Source organism: Lytechinus pictus, chromosome 7 (genome assembly GCF_037042905.1).
Source record: "Lytechinus pictus isolate F3 Inbred chromosome 7, Lp3.0, whole genome shotgun sequence".
NCBI lineage: Eukaryota > Metazoa > Echinodermata > Echinoidea > Temnopleuroida > Toxopneustidae > Lytechinus > Lytechinus pictus.
The window spans coordinates 11,215,461-11,239,367 of record NC_087251.1 but is presented as its reverse complement, the minus strand read 5'-3'; the positions used below and the strand labels follow the sequence as shown (position 1 = coordinate 11,239,367).

Below are 23,907 nucleotides of genomic sequence, written 5' to 3'. Positions count from 1 at the left end.
ATAACATCAACAATGCCAATGGAAATTACATTTCAGTTGTGTACAAACATAAAGAAAATAACATAATCAAATGTAAAATAATAATTTATAAATAATACTATTACATCTATGAAAAATTATGAAAATTATAGAAAAACTTTAATTAGATAAATGTATTACAATGAATGAGCATTGGTTGTTAAACGAATTTTAAAAGGCACTTTTAATAAGTAACTAATCATTTTTAACATTTGCAATGAAAGAAAAAGTTCTGGGTAACTTCTAAGGAGTTGCTTGTAAAATATAGAGAGTTATTTTGGGGAAAACTTTACCCAAGCCCCAAACGCTGACCTGGTAATGTCCTGGGAGAAATAGCTTATTTAGCAGCTTTGTGGTGTAGAGGTTCTCACTCTGGCTTTGGGTCGTGTCCTTTTGCAGGGCATCAATATATAACTTTGCCACTCTCCACCCAGGTGTTTAGGATGTACATGTAAACACAAATTTTGTTAGCTTAGCAAATTTGAGCAACCTGACTGCAATTGCTTGAATACTCACTAGGAAATTGAGATTGCATATTCATGTGGGCAAGCAAGACAAAACACATATGTTACTCATTGAGAGATGACATTCCAATGTGATAAGTACTATATAAAAGCCATATATCATAATTACCTGCCAGTCTGAAGAGAAATTATCTCCCTAATACTACCCAAATGAAAAATAATATAAAAACTCACTATGTTTTTAATGTATTAGCCAACCATAACATTCTTTTAGAATCAACAATTTCCGCATGTACTCCAACAATTAGTAGAATCGTAATTCAATAACTGCCTGATTGACATTTTGATGAAAATGGTTCATGTACAATGATTATTTCTATTTGCTTTTTTGTTTTACTTTAATTGTGTAAATCTGTTTTGGATTTTGACAGAAGGTACTACATTTTTGAAATATGAACAACAATTTTTCAAATAATAGTGGTAATTACTAACACGGTATCCAAACTTGTTTTTGCAAATTTCACCCCCCCCCCTTAACTCATCATTTGGATTCCCTTTTCTATTGAACATTTGCTCCCACTGAAGTGAATTATGGATGAAATACACATGTGATATAAATCTTTACTAAAATCTTGAAAAGATGATACTTTGATACTTTTAGTATTATTGTAATACATTCTCTTGCCTGATTTATTTGTATTTTCATCTTAAAAGGTTATTGCACAGCTTGAACAAGATACAGAGAAACCATATCAATCATTCCCATCTTCTTATCTTTATTCATATAAATACAATATTGCATACAACAATGACTGATTTGAGGTGTGATGTTGGTGTTGACGTTAGTGTTGAGTGTTGACACCAAGTAGCTGTATCAGTGCTTTGTAAATGATAATGCATTCCTGTTGATGCTACTTTATTGATATGTTGTTCATTTATTGTGACCCTTGTATGGTTTGAACCAGTAGCGCTCAATTCCATAGCCTTTATATCCTTGGAGTTGAAGAGCATGAATAAGGCTGCGAAGCCTCCAATGTGAGCTTACAGAGGTATCATGAATCACATTATATTAACATGTAGTGACATCTGTCATCATCTGTCATGACAGCTGTCATCACCAAATTTAAATTACCAGCATCACATCTGAAAGTCTGATTATCAATAATACCTTGAAATAATTTCTGCATCAAGCAGTTACATCAGTACCTTGTATATGATAATTGATCCTTGTTGACAGTCCTTAGTCATGGTGTTCATTTATTGGGAGGCTTGTATGGTTTAACCTTGTGACTCTCAATTCCATAGTCTCTGTGTCCTTCTCTGTAGATTTTGAATAAAAGAATATAAAATGAATGCAAGGTAAGCATCGTTAGTCATTCAATTACTCCCATGGCTATTAAAGAAAAGCATGAATGCTTGTAGGCAAGTGATAAGAGGACTGATGGCTCTAGTCATATAAAAAAATACTCATATACTATCACCTCTCAGCATGAATAATTTGATATTCAGATATTCAAAATTTCAACACTATCATTAGTGTTGAAAGCGTACACGCTAAACCAAAGAATCTATTTAATTAAGTAAAGATCATAATCAATCCACACATCTCAGACCACCATTTTCTTGCTGTCTTTACTGCCGACTTCAAAGGACGATGCATGACATTTCCTTTAGGAATGTACTGCCAACTTTTAGGGTAGTGTATCATCATGAATCATGCATGGCTGGATAATAACAGGCTGATTTCCAAACATGATAACCAATCAGTTAATATTAGAGTACAAATATCATGGTAACAACTGCCGTTTCTGCCAGCCACCAAATTAAACATCATAACAAACCTGCAAGATGAGACAAAAAGTCTTATTCCAAACACATGAACCAATAAGGTGAGCGGTACAAACATCCTGGTAACAGATGCTATGTTTGCGGTAAGTACAGTCTTGTACACAGGTTTTACAGCAGTGCGCTACCCCTCAGTTGCAAATATCGGTCATATCTTTCAGAATTACTAATCAATCATTCTTTTTGAAACCATAACTACTGACCTGAAGCATCTTTTACAGTAGAGATCATTATCACAATCCACACATCTCACAATAGCATCTTCATTACAGATGCAACACCACGGCAGCTCATCAGGGTTTGTCTGGGGTCCTGGAGGGTCATGCTTGTGTTGTTCTAGTGGAGGGTTCTCAGAAATCTGCAGATTCAATGATGATTCATAGGTAAGAATGAATTAGAAAGAGATGAATTAATGTAATGGACCCTTGGTAAACTTTTCCTCAAGGCAGAGAAAGTGTACGTAGAAATGCAACTTATATAAAAAAAAAAAAAGATAAGTGAATAAATACACATATGTATGAAGTAAAATACAAATAAACAGTTGAATTGATAGATATGACATTCTTTTTGAAGGCAAGGAATATGATATACATGCAAAAGATAAATGAATCAATAAAAAAAGAAAATCAAGAATTGAATAAACAAATGAAAAGATCAATAAAGAACCCCCCCCCCAAAGAAAACCAATAACAAAGGATACATATAAAAATAACTTACTAAAATAATTAACTAATAATCACAATCATGTAATGTGTACCGGTAAAAATATAAAATATCTGTATGATACATGTCCCCCCCAAAAAACACCCACAAATCATGATTCAAAGATACGTGATGGAAAGAAACAAATTATTTCAACTTACATTTGTGTTGCTTGTTGGTTTAGGATGTACTTTCTCTGTTGGTACTTGGAACCCATCAGCAGCTACTCTGTCATCCAACTTATCTTCCTCCAATATCTAATGTAATAAACATTTAAAACAAAAATATGTGAACTGACATTTCTCTGTGCAGTTACCATTTTGTATTTTGATTGGGCAAAGAGGAATTAAATGGATCTTTCCTGGTAAGATTTCTCACATTCATGCTGGACTTTCAACAACCAGATATTGTTGAATTTGATTAAGGTCATGATAACTCTATGATTCTCTGAAATGATGGGGGAGACCAGCTCTTCCAAATAAAAATTATTCATGGGCCCACTGGAACTCAAGATTATGCAAGATTATATCCAACATACTCATAATCTTCTTATAGGATTGGAAAAAAAAATAGTAGTTTCCCCATCAATCATCAGTTAAGTTGTGATGGAACTTTTGTGTTGACTGATCACGTCAGCTCATAAAAACATAATGTATTATTATGAGTATGCGCGAAAGTATTTGCATTGTCAATCATTTTTTATGACAAAGGAAATAAATTCTTATAACTGTATTCAAAAGAATTAATCACTTTTTTTCTTTGAGGATACCCATACCTGTTGAATGAGTCTCTGGGAAGCTTTTTCTTCATCTTCATCACTATCTCCATCAAGGTGAAGATTCCCTATAAACCAGAAAGAAAAGTAACAATTAATAACATCAATTATTCAACAAAATTTTTAATTACTTCAAAGACACAAGTGTGGATCATATGGCAATGTAATATCATACAGCTATTTTCAGGATTTTATGAAATATTTATTTGGCATTTTCAAGAGTTGTTATAAGAACGCACTTGCAGGAATGGCAATTTACTGAAGTGGATATGTTTGAAACATTAAATAAGCTAAAATAAAAACTCCCACAAAATTTCAGCTTACAGTTGCTAAAACCGAAATTACAAGCATGTAGCTCTTTTGCGATATTTTCTCTGATCCTCAGTTTTGTGTACAAATAAGGATACCAATGTCAAGCAATTGTCTTGGTCTTTCCAACCATGTATTTTTCTAGCAATGAATATGTTGCAAGGATGGGAAACTAAGTGTGCATATTATAGTTAACTTTGAAGTCAATTTTCTCTGAAATGGGTTTGCACCATCGTATGTGTGATACGACGGTTCGGATGACCGCCGACGAATTAAGAACACGACCGAGTCACTGACATGTTTATAATGCCCTCTGTGTCGTTTGACAATCTATCTCATTACCCAAATTCAGATTAGATTGCTGTTACTCCCATATACATCTTTGACAGGACATACATCAAATTTCCAAGTCTAATTTTTAAGACCCAGGCCTACTTAAATCCTCAATAGCCAAGTATCAGACACAACACACACTGACACACCCGGGACTGGCCAGGCTGTGTAATCAAATCGAAGATCCTAACCTGTATTTTCTCCTGACTGTGCACCCTTGAGATGAGCCAGTCTCCCTGCAATCTCTGCATCCCTCTCGGCTCCTCTCTTGGTGGCCTCCTCCTCCAGATGGAGCTCAGCCCTTGCTGCCTCCATCAGCTTGTTTGCCTCCTCTGCCAGTTTCCTTGCATTACTCTCATCCTCACCCCCATCAGGGCCTCCTGGTGGTTGAGGGTTGGTACCCCTGGAAGGCTGTTCTGTGTTGCTTGAAGACTCTCCTGTTATAGGAAGATGTTATATTGTACAAGCACTTTTTTCTTATAGTGACAAAATATTTAGGAGTGAAGATGAATGTTTTATCCAATATGACAATGTTTCTAAGAAGGCATAATTGCTTGTATTTCAGATAGGACATTACTTGATAGATTATCTAGTCATTAAAACAACAAGTGGAGTGCCTCTGGCAGTCTCACCTGCATTATATGATTCAATATAGCAGCAGTGCTGACTTTTAAAATGGCTATAAAATGATTATTTACAAAAACACCATTCATATAATAATAAAAATACTACATTAATTGACCTTAAATGACATTTGACCTTGACCTAGACTTGTGCAAGATGATCAGTAATACTTGATTACCCCTATGTCCACATTTCATAAACTATATCCATAAACTTTCATAGTTTTGAAGGCAATTCAACAAATAACCCCAACATGGCCAGACTTCATCGACCCTAAATGACCTTTGACCTGGATCACGTGACCTGAAACTTGAGCAGGATGTTCAAGTAATACTTCATTATCCTTGCGTCCAAGTTTCATGAACTTGGTCCTATGATTTCTAAGTTATGATGACATTTCAAAAACTTGACCCTAGCTTAAGATTTCAATGTTGATTCCCCAACATGGTCTAAGTTCATTGACCCTAAATGACTTTTCATGAACGAGGTCCATTACTTTCTAAGTTATAAAGTCATCTCAGAAACTTAGCCTTAGGTAAAGATTTCAATGTTGACGCCGCTGCTGCCGCAGTCAGAAAATCAGTGTCTATATTCTTGCTCTGCGATGTAGGCAAGACAAAAATTAAAAAATTGTTTTTTTTAATCTCAAATTTTGATAAACAAGGTCTTCTCACCTGAAGGACAATATTTCAAACAGGTGATCAAAATCTAAAGGGTTCTTTTTGTGAAGTCTTATCTTTTTGAGCTGCAATATACATGGATACTCTCTGTTTGATTTTATCATGAAGACAAAGCAGAATTGAATACAATAAATGCCCCAAATCACGTACAATGCTAGAATCCATGATCTTTCTATAAATATGCTGCTCATTTGTTTAAACTCTCTGCACTTTGTAATTAATGCATCTTTATTATGCAAAAAAATGGATATAATTAGATTTTGATGAATTCAAACTATATAGGGGAAGGTGGGGTAAGTTGAGCATAGGGGCAAGTTGAGCCACCACCCCCAGGCCAATAATGAATGAGTCAGACATTGTGGTGGTGTCATGTATTGATGACCCATTACATAACCCTTAACCCCACCACATTGTTTTCAACTTTGAAACAAAAAGTACTTTTTTAGAGGGAAAAATACAAATTTCAGCCAAAAAAGTAAAAAAGGGTGTGAAATAGATCAGTGCTTTTTACTCACACATGTCTTTAAATATAATCAAGAAATAAGAACAATATTGTTAGTCCATGTATGGATTCTCATTCTTGTTATAGTCTTTTACATGATGGATGCATAAGAAATGTGTGGATGTGAAAATACCGCATTAAGTTCGGACTGGGGTAAAACAAAATTTGTGCCAGCCAATATGGGGCAAGTTGAGCCATAATAATTTTTATGGTAATGTATAATTAAAAAACAAACAAACCTTAAAAAGCCATTGATATGCAGGCAGAAAGGAGCAAATTCACATGACAGTTCTTTTACTTTTAGAGGATGTTAGTATTTATAGAGAATTAGAAAGTGAAAGGACTAAATAAAAAGTTGACATGCTGGTTCTTCCCGCATACATTTTGTACATAGTTTTTGTGGCTCAACTTACCCCCAGAAGGTGGCACAACTTACCCCACAGATGGGGCAAGTTGAGCCATTTGACATTGTTTTTTTCAAAGGTCACAATGACTTTCAGTGTGGGGGTAGAAAGTAGGTGAAAAATATTTCCCAAGAATCAAATTTAAAGGCAAGGTACTTAATACTACAATATTATTGGTCATATCAATTCTAACATGCAAAATGCAAAAAGTGTCACAACTTACCCCGCCTTCCCCTACTTATATCAAATTAGAATTGCTCACTAGCTCCTTTTGGCTCTCTGCACCAGAAGACCATCTCATTAAAATTGCTACCAATAACAATGTGCTACAATTTGATGATGAATTTGCTCTCAGCCCCTGAAATAACATATCAGTAGCTTATATCAGGATCAAAACCAACTTGAATTTAGCCTTTAAACAAAGTCCTGGCTGTTATATTAATATCAAATGCCTACCGACTGGAAAAAAATACTATTTGCGAAAAGCCGGATGAATGTGAGCCAAGTCACGGGGCCTTACGGAACCTGAATAGATTTGTTATGTTTACCATTAATTCTGACTCGCGATAGCTACCTCTCAGATAATCCTGGTCCCATGACGTAATCAACACCAATAATTCATACATTCATGTCTCCTCCAGGTTTCTAAAGGATCTCGAGCTCACTCGGGTCATGCTAATTCTCTTCGTTGGCTGCTTGTCTCGAATCAGCCAATACGAGAAGTCTCGCCAAGTCGCGAGGCATTGTTAAAAGGCCAACTTGAATTCAGGGTGGACTTCCCCACAATTTTTTTCTAGTGTACCACGGCAAGTTTCTCAGAGTACTAACCTAATAATTTCTTGGCATCTTCTGTGAGTTGTTTCATCTCATCTTCATCAGGCAAGAGTGGATCAGTGTTTTGTCCTGGTCCTGAGCATGTGGGGGCTCGTTTGGCTGCAGCTGGATCTGACAATAACATATTGACACATTGAACATTGAATAGTATAATTTCCATAGGCTATGTCCAGGGACCACCAGATTCCAGAAAACAACAGGTCAACCCTCGTACTAGTCAAGTGAAAGGGTACATATTGTCCCATTTTCATGAACCATCCAAAGAGAATTTGGCAGAGAGAAACAAAGTTTGAGACATACAAGTTTAAAACTTTAATTTTTGTTTAGTGGCCACAAAAAGTATAAAATTGAATTTGAAACTTATTTCTTACACCACCATAGTAAATATTTTTTTAATGAATTGAGTGAGACCTCTGAATTTTGTGAGAAATATTGCCGACAATTTACAATCTACTGCCTGAATTTATATTTTTTTCATTGATTTTGTCCAATTTGGACACTTAGTGAAAATGGTAGTGATATGCACTCCATCCTTTATCTCAAAGAGTGCAGCATGGTATTCTCTATGCTCTGTTATGAAAGAGTGAAGGAATGTACTGCACATTATGCAATGAGTAGGGTTTCAAAAAATAGTTTAGAAATCATGTATACATGGTCAGTCATAAATGCACAGGGAGGGGTAGCCAATATTATTGCTGAAAGACAAATACATGTATATGGACAGTTTTTTTTAAATTCTGCTGAAAAAGAAGGATTGTGCTACTAGTCTCTAGTAGAAAGGAACTTTTTGAGAAAGCACCCTAAAACATATTGAACAGGGTCTAAATGTGGATTACAAGGGTACTGGAGTGTTTGGAAAACATGGGGTGAGGCAAATGTACCAAGATATAATTATATTGTCTGATTGAAGCACTTTGAGCAATTAACATTCCAGGAATCCTGCCATAAGGATGCTATGCATCTGAGCAGTTAATATTACATGCTTTCATGAAAAGACAAAGAACAAAGTCAACCTGAAGTTACGGGGCCTGTCCGGGGAAGCATAGCTTATGAGGAAAAATAGAATTGGTTTCTATGTTTCATAGCACAATATGATCATTATAATCAAGCTTGAAATTCACCTACATAATCAAGTGCTCAGCTTTGTGTTGAGGGGACCCTGGTATCAACCATAAGAAACACACAGACAGTAAAGCTTGGAAAGCCTTTGAGAAGGAAATGAACTGTCCAAACCCACAACATGGACCCCAAACACTGCTGAAATAGTACAAAAGCCTACGTTATCAATATATGGAGATTTTCATTACATGCTGTAATTTGCCCTTCAAAGATTAGGCAGCTTGAAACAGTCATCGCGCACTTGCACAGAACATTTACAACTTGCCTTGCACATTTCAGGCTAGATAAAGGCACTTGCATAGGCAGTGTCACAAAACTAAATTAAGAAAGAAGAATATGACATAACTCACCGTAAGTAGTAGCATCATTGCCTTCTAATCTTGCATCTAAAGCCACTTCATCTGTCATCTGATCTAGAAGATCATCGAACTGCTCATTCACTGTTTTATTTGATCTCGGTAAAACCTTTCAGTTATAAAGAGCAAATCATTATGATAAACGGTTCTTGACCTTGAAATGGGCACGTCAAGCTGATAATTATACAATTTGAATACAGAAAAATCAAACAAGTGAAACACTGAAAATTTGAATAAAATCAGTTGACAAGTCATAAAGTTATGGCCTTTTCAACTTTTGCATAAGTTTGATGAAACATGAACACTAAAAAAAGAAAACTGCACAAAAAACATGATGGGGACATGAAATCAACAACTCACTCCTTGAATATCAATGACAAAATAACCAAAATATTGCAAAACTTTGATATTCATTAAATTTCTTATTTTAATGTGCATTTGATGAAATTTTATGTTTTAATTGTCCATTTTTTCTTAATATTCAAGGTATATTTCAATCTGGAGTATCCCTTTAATTATTGTGTGCTTTCATAAAGCTTTGAAGAGTCTTCAAGAATAATTTTATAAAGTCATTACTCTTTATCAATGATGACCAATTGTCTGAATTTGACATTGGAGCTGACACAATCCTTTTTGTGGACAGGTGATATAAAAGACAACATCCCATCATAAAGGGAACAAGTGGATAAAACAGCTAACAAAACCCATAAAACCCTTGGCTTTCTGCGGAGAAATTTAGGGTTTTGTCCGAGGGATGTCAAAGTCATACATGAAGCCTATAAAATCATTAGTCAGACCAGTTTTAGAGTATGCCACTTGTGCATGGGATCCACATAAAGTCGATCAAGTTAGAATTCTAGAAGGGGTTCAATGCAAGGTAGCCCATTTTTGTTGTGGAGATTATTGCTGTGAAAGTAGCGTCAGTGGAATGTTAAAATATCTCCTACTAGATACACTGGAAAGTAGAAGGGAAAAGAGCAGACTGTAAATGGTGTAAACAAAGAGGAATACATGAACTTGATTTCAACAAGGGAGACAAGGTACAATAGTGGTACCTGCATAGAAGTGCCCTTTGCCCAGACAGAAACTTATAAAAATTCTTCCTTTCCAAGAAAACTTAGAGCTTGGAACTTATTGGATCCTAACATAAAGAACAAAATATCTGTAAAGAGTTTCAGAGCAACACACTAACCCGGATCCTAACATAAAGAACAAAATATCTGTAAAAAGTTTCAGAGCAACACTCTAACCCACACATGAGCAGCACGCTGGCGATTTGCCGGTGTCAACTTCAGAAGGTTCAGAAGGTTTAAAACTTAGCAAAGGCTACCTCACCTTCTTGCATACTCTACAACAAAAAAAAAACCTGATAATTTTTAAAACCTGTATCCAATATTTACATTACTTTGTATGGGGACAGCAGTTTGAGTGAAGTTGAATCTTCACATTACAGTGATTAATATTACATACTGCGTTTTGATTTGTTTCAGAAGATGGTTGATGTCCCTGGAGATTGCGAAGCCTTTCCTCAATCTCACTTTGAGTTAGCACAGGTTCTAAATAAAAAACAAAAACAATTATCAGACTGCAAGCTTCATATAAACACTCTTGTACATTGCAACAAAATCATATAGTTCATAGTATTTTTTGTAAAAAAATATTCTTTATAATTATCTAAGATTCAGAATTGTGGAAATCTCACAATTCTCATTCAAATAAAATACAATCCTTACTTCATCAATGCTGATGAAAAAAAAATCATGATTACCCTATTTCATTCATTGCTAATTTATGATTACGACAACAACAAATATTTATATATTATTAGAACATATTTATTCAGGTACAAAAGATTAGCATAAAACTGTTTTTCATCAATGACCTGATGAAAAAATAATAAAGAACAACAAAAATCATCATATCATACACGAAAATTAATCAAAATCTGAGTAAAAAATATCTAAGCAATGCTTGGTAACATAAATAAACAAATATTTTTACTTAAATGATAACATGAAAAAAATCAAAATATTCAAATTATCAGAACGGAACAGTATAGTTATATTTAATCATAAATTCTATTTCATTTAATGGAAAACAATTATTTCAATATAAAAATTGAAAACTATAAAAGCAATTATTAATCAAAATAATACTAAAGAAACATAGTCTGTGAAGGCACAAAAAATGCACACATGTATTTCAAAGTATGGCAGAATAAGTAACCAAGTATTTAAGAAAAAATTACTTATCAAATATTAAATCAATTTAACCTATATGCCATAGTATAATGTTAATTTTTACAGGAGATTGTCTTTTTATTATCTAAAAAGTGAAAACATACCTTAGGTGTAAATTGCAATGATTAATTAAAAAGTAATACAGTATAATGTTGGTGGCTGAATACAGATCCAAACTTCATACAGATTACAGAAAAACAATAACTGTACAATTGGCAATATCAACAATATTTTTAAGTGATTCACTCTTACTCTCTCTTTTCTTTCGGTCCTCCTTAAGCTTGTCCAACCTCATAGCAATGTCTCTGTCTGCTGGTGCTAGATCTTTATACTTTGCTGCTTGATTAGCTGATGAAGCATCTGATGAAGATTGTGATGGTCCTGGCTGTCTTGATGAGGGCTGCTTTCCTTGCTCTTTCTCGTGAAGAGCAGCAACTCTCCTGTCAAGATTTGAAATAGATTTTCAGACGAGGTTTAATGTATCAGGATCCTGTAACACATGCAACCAACAAATAGAATCATATTTCATATTGCAAAACAAGATAAGACTGGTTTGCATACCAGTTATAAAGAGATATTTAATTTCCATGGGAAGCTACATAATGAAGCTATGCTTTTCACCTGATTCACTTTGCATTTAATTATGTTGATTATTTCATTTTGCCTGTGTGATTTCATTGTTAAAATATAAAAAATGAAATGAATAATTGTTATGAATTTTTATCTGGGGCCCCTGATCAATGACATGTAAAAGGGCAGAAGACATAATGAACCCCCCTCAGATTTTACTCACACAAGTTTCTCTTTATTCATTTCTGAACAATAAACATGATTTTAAAAGCTAATGACTTTCTAATAGTTTATCCACAGAGATAAATGTAAGTCACTAAGTACCGTATGGGTACTAGTATTCAACCCGGCATAATTCAAAGATTTTGACATATTCCCCAAAATATTTAGAAATAGGGAATTTATCTTAATTTCACACGTTTGTTATTTCCAGGGTAATCTGTTGTCGATATTTTCTTTGTCAATCTGTCGACTGTATGCGCGGAGGATCGAATTATGCGGTGATGGCCTTTTGCACTGAATGGTACTAGTATTCAACCTAGTGAGGATTGATAGCAAATCTCAAAAGGGTTTAGATTGCTAAATTAGATCTGGATCTATGTAAATCTCTGGCTTTGATTAATTCCCTGTTTGGTCTCATCTCAAATGGTCTAGTCCATAGTCGGATGGGACAAGGGCAGATTGAGAGATAGGGCCATCTTTCATCGCTAGGTTGAATACTAGTGCCGACGGGTTGAATACTAGTACCAAAATCCGTCGCCGTATAACTAGTGCCCTTACGGTACCTGTATTCAAATTGACATAGTCTTCACACATGTTTTGACAAAAATTTGTGATTTGATATCAGAGTTTTTTCATTTAAAAATACATATAGCTCATTTTCAGAAATAGTAAAAGTAAGAACATACCACATATACATTTGAAAATAATAACTGCTAATACGTATTGCACAAATAGTTTTGAAAAAGAGATGAGAGCAATAGAAGAGAAAATTGGAGAAGATAAAGGACATAACAGTCAGTAGGCAGGTCCTAAAAAATGTAGCTTCTTTCATCCAAGAGATATGCATGACCTGAAAGGTTCTGCATGTTTCGTTTCTCCATTCCACTATGAATAATAGGTTAAGATCATTTGTGGGTTATATTGCTCACTTTTTAAAGTTCTCCGGAGGCGAGTATCTGCCTTCATTCCTCAAGTTGTCCCTATGCATGTCTGGCTTGGTTTGTTGTAGGAGTTTGAAGCAGTCATTACAAACATTTTGTTGCTTTTTGGGATCCTTTCCTGGAAGTGAGGTCTTGTGAGGAAGGCAGGTTTTACAATATGCATGACCACACTTATGGCAAGAATGCTGCATTAAAATGAATAAAAATGCCATCATATAAATGTACGCCAATTTCTATTAATTCTAACCGTCATCAACATGGGTTTACTCAAAGAAAAAATTTGGTAATTTGTTACATGACTGGGCCACATACTTGATAAGCCATGTCCTCTACACAATGTACTCTTTACTTACTCTGTACTTTAATGTACTCTTTGTAGATATGTCAAAGCGTTCAACAGTGAGCCACATGGTTTCTTAGTATCCAAACTAGCAACACCAGTTTGGCTTTGAGGTGGCAATTAGGGTGCGTTTCAGCAACACCAGTTGGTGTATAGATGCTAGGCCAATGTTATGTTGACGTAGAGTTTTTGCAATGTACTCCAAGACATACAAGCTGGTTCACATACCACAAGTCTCGCCTGATTTTGCGATCAATATGCAGTATAATCTTTTGACCCCCAAATGACCTTTAACGAAAAAAAATTGTCAATCATTTGTACATGTTCCAATGGAAGTGATTTAAATCAATGATTTTTAAAAGAAAAACCCATGAAACTGCATTAGCGCCAATCCGGAGGTACACCTCACCAAAATCCCCGTTGAAAATCGTAATTTCGGCCTTCAAATTGCTAAATCTGCGGCATATTTCCATGCTGATTTTCTCCTGTTCTTGAGGACAAATGCTTGATTTTTTACACTGTCAGTTTTTATTACAATTCATCATATAACTTGGCTCTTAAGTAAATTGAGTTCTTTTATTTTTTATCAATTAAAATAGAGATTGTTGAATGACTTTTTTCTTGCATTTTCTTGCCATTATACTTTCCACCAATAGAAGGCCAACACAATAAATGCCCAAAAGTAAAGTTTTTGAGCACTCTGAGTCAAAATTAAAGTTTTTGAGCACTCTGAGTCTCTGGTAAATACAAAACTGATCCCCGAGTTACTAATGAAAAATAAATTGCAACTGTAAAGAAATGAGTATATTTGGTTACAAAAGTGATACTTAGAGGACAAGTCCACCCCAACAAAAAGCTGATTTGAATAGAAAGAGAATTATCAAACAAACATAACACTGAAAATGTCATCGAAATCGGATGTAAAATAAGTAATGTTATAACATTTTAAAGTTTCGCTTAATTTTTCAAAACAGTTATATGTAGGGACAGTGATTTTCCGTTTCAAAAAATTGCCTTTTCCGTTTCAGAAAATCTCAAATTCCGTTTCAGCATGTCAGAAAACGGAAATTCCGTTTCCCCATAGACTTTGTACACACGGAAAAGTGACAATTCCGTTTACACATTGAATAGCAAAATCATATTGAATCGCACTGGTCAAAATTTGTATCTGCTACTGTACCAACAACACAATAGAATCCGTTCTAATCGGATCTATGCGGGTGCATAAAACATTTTTACAAACCCATTTAGCATGCATACATCCTCACCTTTCACATTATTAGCATTATTTCACGGTGTAATCATATTTCATCGATAATTTGGGTTTTTTTTGGACATCGTTATCATCAGTCAACGGCTTTTGCCAATCCGCCATCTTGGATTTTAAAACCACGATATCGTGCTGTTACATCTTCAAACGTAGAGGGCAGCAACACACGACCGTGTAGTTGAACGATATGTGTGCATGTGAAGCCCAACACGGCCGGCCGCGCCGCCCCGGGTATCGGTACGGGACAGGTGCGGAGTACAATTGAGTGTGCTGATGTCGAGTGCAGTCACGATGTGTGAATTGTCATGATAGTAGCGAAGTGAGATCGTGTTTTATGGGGTTTTGTGGCCATTTAATATTCTCATTTTGTTGTGATTTTGGAGTAATTTCTGTTGCTATTCTGTGTATTTTGAGGGAAATTACGTTTTCCGTGATTTTCCGTTTGAAATGCCACTTTCCGTTTCAAAAGGCCCTTTCCGTGAATTCCGTCCGTTTTCCGCGATCGCGGAAAATCACTGTCCCTATATATGCACATCCTGGTCGGCAAGCAAATGAGGGGACTGATGACATCATCCACTCACTATTTCTTTTGTATTTTATTATATGAAATATTTTGATTTTCTCGTCATTGTCATGTGAAACAAAGTCTCATTCCTCCCTGAACACATGTAATTCCATTATTTTAACATTTTGTGGTTCAAGCAAGGGGATCCTAATTGTCAAATTCGTAAAAATTGAAATATTGTATTATTCAAACAATACAAAGCAACAGAAATAGTGAGTGAGTGACATCATCGACTCTCATTTGCATATCACAGAGTAGAGCATAGAACTGTTTTGTGAAAAATAAGCGAAACTTTAAAATGTCATAACTTTCTTATTTTACATCCGATTTTGATGAAGTTTTCAGCGTTATTCATGTTTGATTTTTCTCTATTTATTCAAATCAACCTTTTTCTGGGGTGGACTTGAACTTTAAATAAATTTTTAAAATGTGTGTTGTATACTGCTTAGAATAGATCTACAATAGATTCCCCACACTGCCACAGGCATAGTGGTTAAAGGACAAGTCCACCCCAACAAAAAGTTGATTTGAATAAAAAAAGAAAAATCCAAAAAGCATAGCACTGAAAATTTCATTGAAATCAGATGTAAAATAAGAAAGTTATGACAATGTAAAGTTTCGCTTAATTTCACAAAACGGTTCTATTCACATCCTGGTCAGTATGCAAATGATGAGACTTATGACTATTTCTTTTGTATTTTATTATGTGAAATATGGAATATTCTAATTTTCTCCTCATTGTCAAGTGAACAACAATTCATTCCTCCCTGAACATTTAACATATTTAGCATTGTTTAATACTATATGGTACAGTCAAGTTTGTCCTTATCGTCAAATCTATAAACAAGTGGAATGTCTCTGGCGGTCTCACCTGCATCACGCGATTCAATATAGCAGCAGTGCTGACTTTGAAACCTACTATAACTCGCACAAGATGTTCAGTGATACTTGGTTACTCTTATGTCCACGTTTTATGAACTAGACCAATACACTTAGAGATATGATGGTAATTCAACAAATACCCCTAATTTGGCCATAATTCATTGACCTTATATGACCTTTGACCTTGATCATGTGACCTGAAACTCGCACAGGATGTGCAGTGATACTTGATTACTCTTATGTCCAAGTTTCATGAATCAGATCCATAAACTTTCAAAGTTATGATGGTAATTCAACAGATACCCACATTCGGCCAAAGTTCATTGACCTTTGACCTTGGTCATGTGACCTGAAATGCGCACAGGATGTTCAGTGATACTTGATTACTCTTATGTCCAAGTTTAATGAACTAGACCAATACACTTTCAAAGTTATGATGGTAAGTCAACAAATACCCCCAATTTGGCCAAAGTTCATTGACCCTAAATGACCTTTGACCTTAATCATGTGACCTGAAACTTGCACAGGATGTTCAGTGATACTTGATTACTATCACATGTATGTCCAAGTTTCATGAATCAGATCCATAAACTTTCAAAGTTATGATGGTAATTCAACAGATACCCCCAATTCGGCCAAAGTTCATTGGCCCTAAATGACCTTTGACCTTGGTCATGTGACGTGAAACTCATGCAGAATGTACAGTGATACTTGATTAACCTTACAACTGTATGTCCAAGTTTCATGAACTAGGTCCATACATTTTCTAAGTTATGATGACATTTCAAAAACTTAACCTTAGGTTAAGATTTTGATGTTGATTCCCCCAACATGGTCTAAGTTCATTGACCCTAAATGACCTTTGACCTTGGTCATGTGACATGAATCTCAGGCAGGATGTTCAGTAATACTTGATTAACTTTATGGCCAAGTTTCATGAACTAGGTCCATATACTTTCTAAGTTATGCTGTCATTTCAAAAACTTAACCTTAGGTTAAGATTTGATGTTGATGCCGCCGCCGCCGTCTGAAAAGCGGCGCCTATAGTCTCATACTGCTATGTAGGTGAGACAAAAATGAAAAATTGTATAATTCAAACAATAAAAAACAAAAGAAATAGTGAGTGATGGACATCATCGATTGACTCATTTGCATACCACTGAGTATTGCATATCACTGTTTTGTGAAAAATAAGCGAAACTTTGAAATGCCATAACTTTCTTATCTTACATCCGATTTTGATGTTTCAGCGTTATGCTACATGTAGTCTGATTTTTCTCTAAATTCAAATCAACATTTTTCTGGGGTGGAATTGACCTTTAATGAATGATTGCAGTGAACAAGTTTCTACAAAGACTACATTTAATAGTAGTACAGGGCCTAGAATAGTGTCAAGAACGATCTAGGCTAGATGATAGATCGTTTGTAAACGAACTTACAAAGTGCTAACCCAACTTCCTTAGCATTTTACTAGTTTTTACTATTAGGTTCTCGGAATTAGTTCCTTTTGCGAGAGCCAGCCTAACCTCACCCATGGGTGCATTACTGCTGCCATGTACAGGAAAATTGAAGGCGCATCCATAATTGCAACAAAATCCCGCAAATTTAATAAGAGGATTTACAGGATCAAGTCCTCCTACGAAACTTACCGAACGATGTGAAGTCAATTCCTCCTAATATGATGAATATCCCTCAAATAGCGTAATTTAAGCGTTGATTTTTTTCTTGTTGACAAAATATGGACATCGCTTCCATCTCCAAATTTTTCGTCTAATAAGCTAAAGAGGGCGTGCGATTTATCTTCATATCAAAGACACTACAAGGGAAAGACTAGGCACAAAAACTATCTTACACGTAAATCGATGCAAAGCGTTAGGCGAAGTCGGCAAAGTGTCCAATCTTTTTACTGTAAAGACTTTAGTGGAACGTTAATTGACAAACGGTAGCACTTGCGGGGCTTCGTTCAAGGTACATAGAATTTTCTATATTTTTGGTTTAATTTGTCATCACTTTGAATATTTCCAAAAAGTATTATCGTCAGCAAAAATAATATAAAAAGTACGTTTTTTAAGTTATTGCAAATTATTGGTGTCTCTATTTTATCAAACAATCATTGTAATTGCGCATACAATGAATCAAGAATCTAGTTTTAAAAATACCGACAAGCTGAATTAAGGTTGTGAATTGTATCAGCGCCACCATCAACGACCTTCCTTTTATTTCCGTGGAAGAGACATGCAAAGCCACTTCCCAGGCCGAGGTAAGCGATTTTGATCTTTTTTATATCCTTTTTATCATTAAAAAATATGTTAAAAATTGAAAATGGAACGCTATTCCCCAGAAAAAGCCCTGGTGAGTAGCAGAATGAGTTTCGACTAACATCATTCACGTTATGAAGCGATGTTAACTGACAACTCTAAAATCCACTACAAAAAGCACATGGTTGTGCGAGGTTCGTATAGAATATACCAACCTCGCAATAGTGTGAGTGGACAGTCATAGTCTTGAGGACTCCATGACCATGATGATGTCTTTAAAAACAAAATTGACATATACTTCTTCATCATTGGAGTCTTGAATCCCCTCACATATCACCCATGGGTACATTACTGCCACAGTGCACAGGATAACCACCAGTTGGCATGACACTTGCAATAAGTATATGCCTTTTTTGTTAAAATTGGAAATTGATCTATATTTTACACCATGCACATACTTTCCTGTGTTAAAAAAGTGAGTGCACGTGATTAAAAGTTTGACTTAAATTATTAGATCTCACCATGGAGCTCCATGATGATATCTATTTTTAAATTAGACCCTAGATACTACTTATAGAGTATAATGTATGAATAGTACTCGCCTGGTCTTTTCTTGGGGTATTGAAGCCTTTTTGTCTAGAACTTGCTCAACTTTTGCGACAAGCCTTGTCGCCATAGGGTTGTACACATCCTCGTTTAATACTGGTTGTCACGTGACGCGGCAATGTCGTTAGGCTGGTTGGCCTGTATTCAAGGCGTTCTTTCCGTTATGATTTTATATTGAAGCTTACATCAGGTATAGGCCCCTATCAAATCAAAATACAGGGATCGAGAGAGGGGGGGGGGGGGGTGGAGCCAAAAATTTCCCAGTCACATGGTATGAAAATGATACCTTTTATATCATTGTCCACAATCTTAGGGCAAACCTCTGTTTGGCAGTAGCGGGATGAGTAAAAAAAAAAGAAAGAAAGAGGGGGCACAATGTACAACATAAATGGCGCGTGGGAATAAAGTTGCTTTATATGTTCCAAGCGAGTGAAGCAAGCGAGAAAAAACCTTTTCGTGGGAATCTAACTTTGAGATAGATATCTTACCTTACACTTTTCCTTTTCTTTTATTCCCTTCATTTCTTTTTTATCTTGGTTGTAGAACATTCGGGGGCCACTGGGCGTAACCTTTCCATCGTGTACCCCAGTACTATATCAGCAAGTGGGTCTCGATACCTCTGGATATTTAGCCATTTTAAACCTTATAGATGGCTAAATAATTAGTATAATACTGCTAATTATTTATAATCACGTAATGAATTTTATTATTTGTAAAATAATAATTTTTATCTATAAATTGTTCTTCAAAACGGCATCACAAACCGGATGTACGTAAGCGGTAAGCGGTTCAAGGGACGACCCTATTGTATTTGCGTTGTGTACATTTGGATCGAGGGATCTACACGACATCGGTCTGGTAAGAAACCTTTATTTTTTCACATTTTAATTGAATATTTCTTTAAACCTTCTCATGCATTAGGCGTAGGAAGGTGTGGAGAATAATAAAATCACGATCATTTACATGATTTTTAATAAAAAAGATGGATTCCTAGGGAAATCCATCTTTGTTTACATGTCTCTCTTATGCATATACTATGGGAGCACTCACACAAGCATGCGAGGTTAGTTGTACTAACCTCGCACAACGCATGTCATTTCATGATGAATTTTGACGTTTTCATTCATCACACGAATGTGAGAGAATGAAACACGCCAAAATCTTCAGAATATACTAAATTTATTCATCTAAATCTTATCATCTAATTTAATTTTAAAAATGTGCTCGAACGTATCTATAAAAAGGGATTTAAACGCTTACCTCCAAATCTCAGCCAAGATACTCCGTCCGATCCTTAATACTGCGGTGGAAATTACGCAAACAACAATCAAAATGCGAATTTTTCCTATCGAACAGTCTAGATTCAAGCCGTCGGCGCATGATAGGAAATTGTACCATGCTTTTACATTTCATAATCGCTGATGGCGCTACATCATAAAATAATGCTGAACAGCGAAAAAAAAACAGAGGGAAAAAAATGCGGAGCGCCTAGAACGCAACCAGCAGTACAGCTGATCTGACGTAAACAAGCAAGTTTATTAAATAATATCGCGCACCCTCTCTGTGCGTATAGAGAAAACCAGCGAATTAGCTCCATGCCTGCTTCGACATCAAGAAAAATCATCGATATAAGGTACCAGAAAGATCTAGAGGAAATGAAATTGGCTTCATATCGTTTGGTAAGTTTCATTTCCAAAGACCAAAGCTTACTTGATTTAAAATATAGATCAATTTCTAATTTTAACAAAATAGGCATATACTTATTGCAAGTGCTGTGCCAGTGGTTATCCTGTGCACTGCGGCAGTAATGTACCCATGGGTGATATGTGAGGGGATTCAAGACTCCAATGATGAAGAAGTATATGTCAATTTTTTTTTTAAAGACATCATCATGGTCATGGAGTCCTCAAGACTATGACTGTCCACTCACACTATTGCGAGGTTAGTATATTCTATACGAACCTCGCACAACCATCGTGTTTTTGTAGTGGATTTTAGAGTTGTTGTTAACATCGCTTCATAACATGAATGATGTTAGCCGAAACCCATTCCGCTACTCACCAGGGCTTTTTATGGTATAAAGCGTTCCATTTTCAATTTTTAACATATTTTTTTAATTTAAAAGGACACAAAAAAGAGCAAAATCGCTTACCTCTGCCTGGAAAGTGGCTTCGCACGTCTCTTCCACGGAAATAAAAAGGAGGTCGTTGGTGGCGCTAATACAGTTCACAACCTTAATTCAGCTTGGTGGTTTTTTTAAAACTAGATTCATGATTCATTGTATGCGCAATTCCAATAATTGTTTGATAAAATAGAGACCCCAATAAATGCAATAACTTAAAAAACATACTTTTTTATTATTTTTGCTGACGATTATACTTTTTGGAAAATATTCAAAACGATGACAAATTAAACAAAAAATATAGAAAATTCTATGTACCTTGAACAAAGCCCCGCAAGTGCTACCAGTCGTTTGTCAATTAACGTTCCACCAAAGTCTTTACAAAAATTACAGTAAAAAGATTGAACACTTTGCCAACTTTGCGTAACGCTTTGCATCGATTTACGTGTAAGATAATTTTTGTGTCTAGTCTTTCCCTTGTAGTGTCTTTGATATGAAGATAAATCGCGCGCCCTCTTTCGCTCATTAGACAAAAAATTTGAGAGCTAGAAAGGTGACTTTCGTATTTTGTCAACGCGAAGAAAAATCAACGCTTCTTAAATGACGCATTTTGAGGGATATTCATCAAATTATGAGGATTGAGGAATTGACTTCACATCGTTTGGTAAGTTTCGTAGGAGGACTTCATTCTGTAAGTCCTCGTATTCATTTTTCGGAAAATAACGTTATTTGTTGAATGCGCCGTGCCTTCAATTATTCTGTAGTCGGCGGCAGAGATGTAGCCGGTAGCCATGGGCATGGGTGATGACTGTCCAACCCATAATTTGGGTAATGTCGCCTATGTTGATTGTTGTTGTTTGTTGGAAATTAATGGCGAGTGGCGACCAGTCATATTTGACTATTATACCCAGTTGTTGTGTGTCCGGACAGGTTGTGTGTCCGGACGATCAATTTTAGAAAGTCATTTGGAAAAAATTACAAGCGAAGTTTCATCAAATTTTAGTACAAAATTTTAGAAAATATTATAGAGAACAAAATAGAAAATGATTACAACTATTGAATTCATATTTTTAGTGTAATTCAAAGACAAAAAAGAAGGCTTCAAAAATATAAAGTGTCCGGACACCCGACCCCCCATCCTACCGCCAACTTTGACTTTGACTGAGGTCCATACATGTTAATGTTTGGACCTCATGGGTACTAGGACTAGGAGTGGTTCCAATCATAAAAACAATCAGACATAGTTTTTCATACATGAACTTACGCAGAAAACTGTATGTGGGACATATGGATAATTGACCTGAAATGGTGAATTGCTGAAACTATGTAGGTATGTTTCGACACTTTCGTGCCCAACGTTGTTTTATTCAGAATCTTCTAACAACGTCAATTTGGAGTTTGATCATGCCCACAATTTCACATTTTCAAACTTACCTCTCTGGTGAAAAATCCAAACTTTGAAGCGCAGCCGAAACAGTGTCCGTCCATGGTTCCCCGTACGATAGAAATGAAGTAGCGTTTTCTGCATGCTATATCAGCTTCACCAATCACCAATCTCCATCGCATCCTCGTCACTTTTGCGAACAGTCATCTAGCATCCGTGAGTGTTTGTGGATCACTATTTGATGAACTTGCGAATTGTGCACATCAGTGATTGGGTGACGATTTCTAAAAATACTTTTCTGATTAAAAAAACTCCATCTGAAATTTTGTAAGTACATTTTGCGCGTTAAAAAAAAAAAAAATCCATCTTATATGATTTATGGTGACTTGGGTTGGTTCCCATTTATGCAGTTACTTGCTCGAGTAGGATTATTCCTAGTCACTGACTTTAACATCCATCATTTTATGTTAAGTAGACTTAAATGATGTACACAATATTTTAGATCATAGTGGCTTTTCTTTCGTAAGGTTCACCAAAAACTTAAACTGACTTAAAAATAAAAGTCACCATTATTTTAAGACTTAATAATCAATTCCGCCAAAACTGGTCCTCGAGTCAGTAAGATATCCAAAATTCCAACGCATCCTGGAAATATCGAATTTTTAAAAACTACTCGGAAAATAATCTGATTAAACTCCCACCCGCTCTTTGGCATCATTTATGTGAATTTAGAACAGGGAGCACAAGACCTACCATTGTAATTGGTAAATATGACAACTCCGAAAGAGACTGACACAGGGTTATGTTCTTTATGTAAATCAGGGATTGGTGGTGACTTTTGTTAAGTCTTTAATTGACTTTATCGACTTATTATAAAATGTAAACCATAAAGATCTTCTCTCTTCGACATTGTCCTAACATGCCTAAAAATGCACACCCTCTTTTTTTTTCCATCTGATGTCATGAAAAGCTTGGCTGACTCCACCATGCACACTGGTGTCAAACTATTTTCGCCAAACTGTTTTCTCTTGATGTTGCATTTTAATGTTTGTACTTTTATTGTTTCATTTGTTATAGTATTTCCCATTTAATGTACGTTAAACTCATGTTCATATTCATACTCATGTTCACATTTGCCAAGTTTACATTCCCTAATTTGCTTAAAGATCAAGTCCATCCCAGAAAAATGTTAATTTGAATAAATAGAGTAAATTCAGACTAGCCTAATGCTGAAAAAAAATCATCAAAATCGGAAGTAAAATTTAAAAAAGTAGGCCTATACAGCATTTTAAAGTTTCACTTATTTTTCACAAAACAGTGATCGGTGATATGCACAACTCAGTGATTGGCAAATTAGAGAGTCAATGTCCCGCTCGCTCACTATTTCTTTTGTTTCTTATTGTTTGAATTATACAATATTTCAATTTATACAGGTTTGACAATATATACCAACTTGACTATTTAACCGCTAAATGATTTAAAAAATGGTAGTTCCACATGTTCGGGGAGGAATAGATTTTGTTTCACATGACAATAAAGAGA

General features: G+C 35.4%; 1 protein-coding gene across 1 annotated transcript; it reads right to left on the bottom strand.

Annotated features, from left to right (window-relative positions):
* Positions 1-229: 229 nt before the first annotated feature.
* On the bottom strand, positions 230-22,738 carry LOC129264968 (abscission/NoCut checkpoint regulator-like). The gene is made up of 11 exons (XM_064101913.1): positions 22,416-22,738; positions 12,927-13,123; positions 11,458-11,645; positions 10,436-10,521; positions 8,960-9,074; positions 7,485-7,601; positions 4,638-4,883; positions 3,805-3,872; positions 3,191-3,286; positions 2,531-2,685; positions 230-1,802 (listed from the first exon to the last, which is right to left on the bottom strand). Exons 1-11 carry the CDS (start codon positions 22,545-22,547, stop codon positions 1,736-1,738), a joined length of 1,467 nt encoding a protein of 488 aa, XP_063957983.1. The 5' UTR covers positions 22,548-22,738; the 3' UTR covers positions 230-1,735.
* Between the last annotated feature and the right edge of the window lie 1,169 nt (positions 22,739-23,907).

Bases quoted from the DNA above. Each gene is read 5' to 3' on its own strand.
- LOC129264968 (XM_064101913.1), bottom strand. From the start codon at position 22,547: ATGCGATGGAGATTGGTGATTGGTGAAGCTGATATAGCATGCAGAAAA. The intron at 9,075-10,435 runs GTATGTAATATT...TATAACTGAAAG, and splicing joins CTGAAACAAATCAAAACGCA to GTTTTACCGAGATCAAATAA. The intron at 3,287-3,804 runs GTATGGGTATCC...TTATTACATTAG, and splicing joins CCCAGAGACTCATTCAACAG to ATATTGGAGGAAGATAAGTT.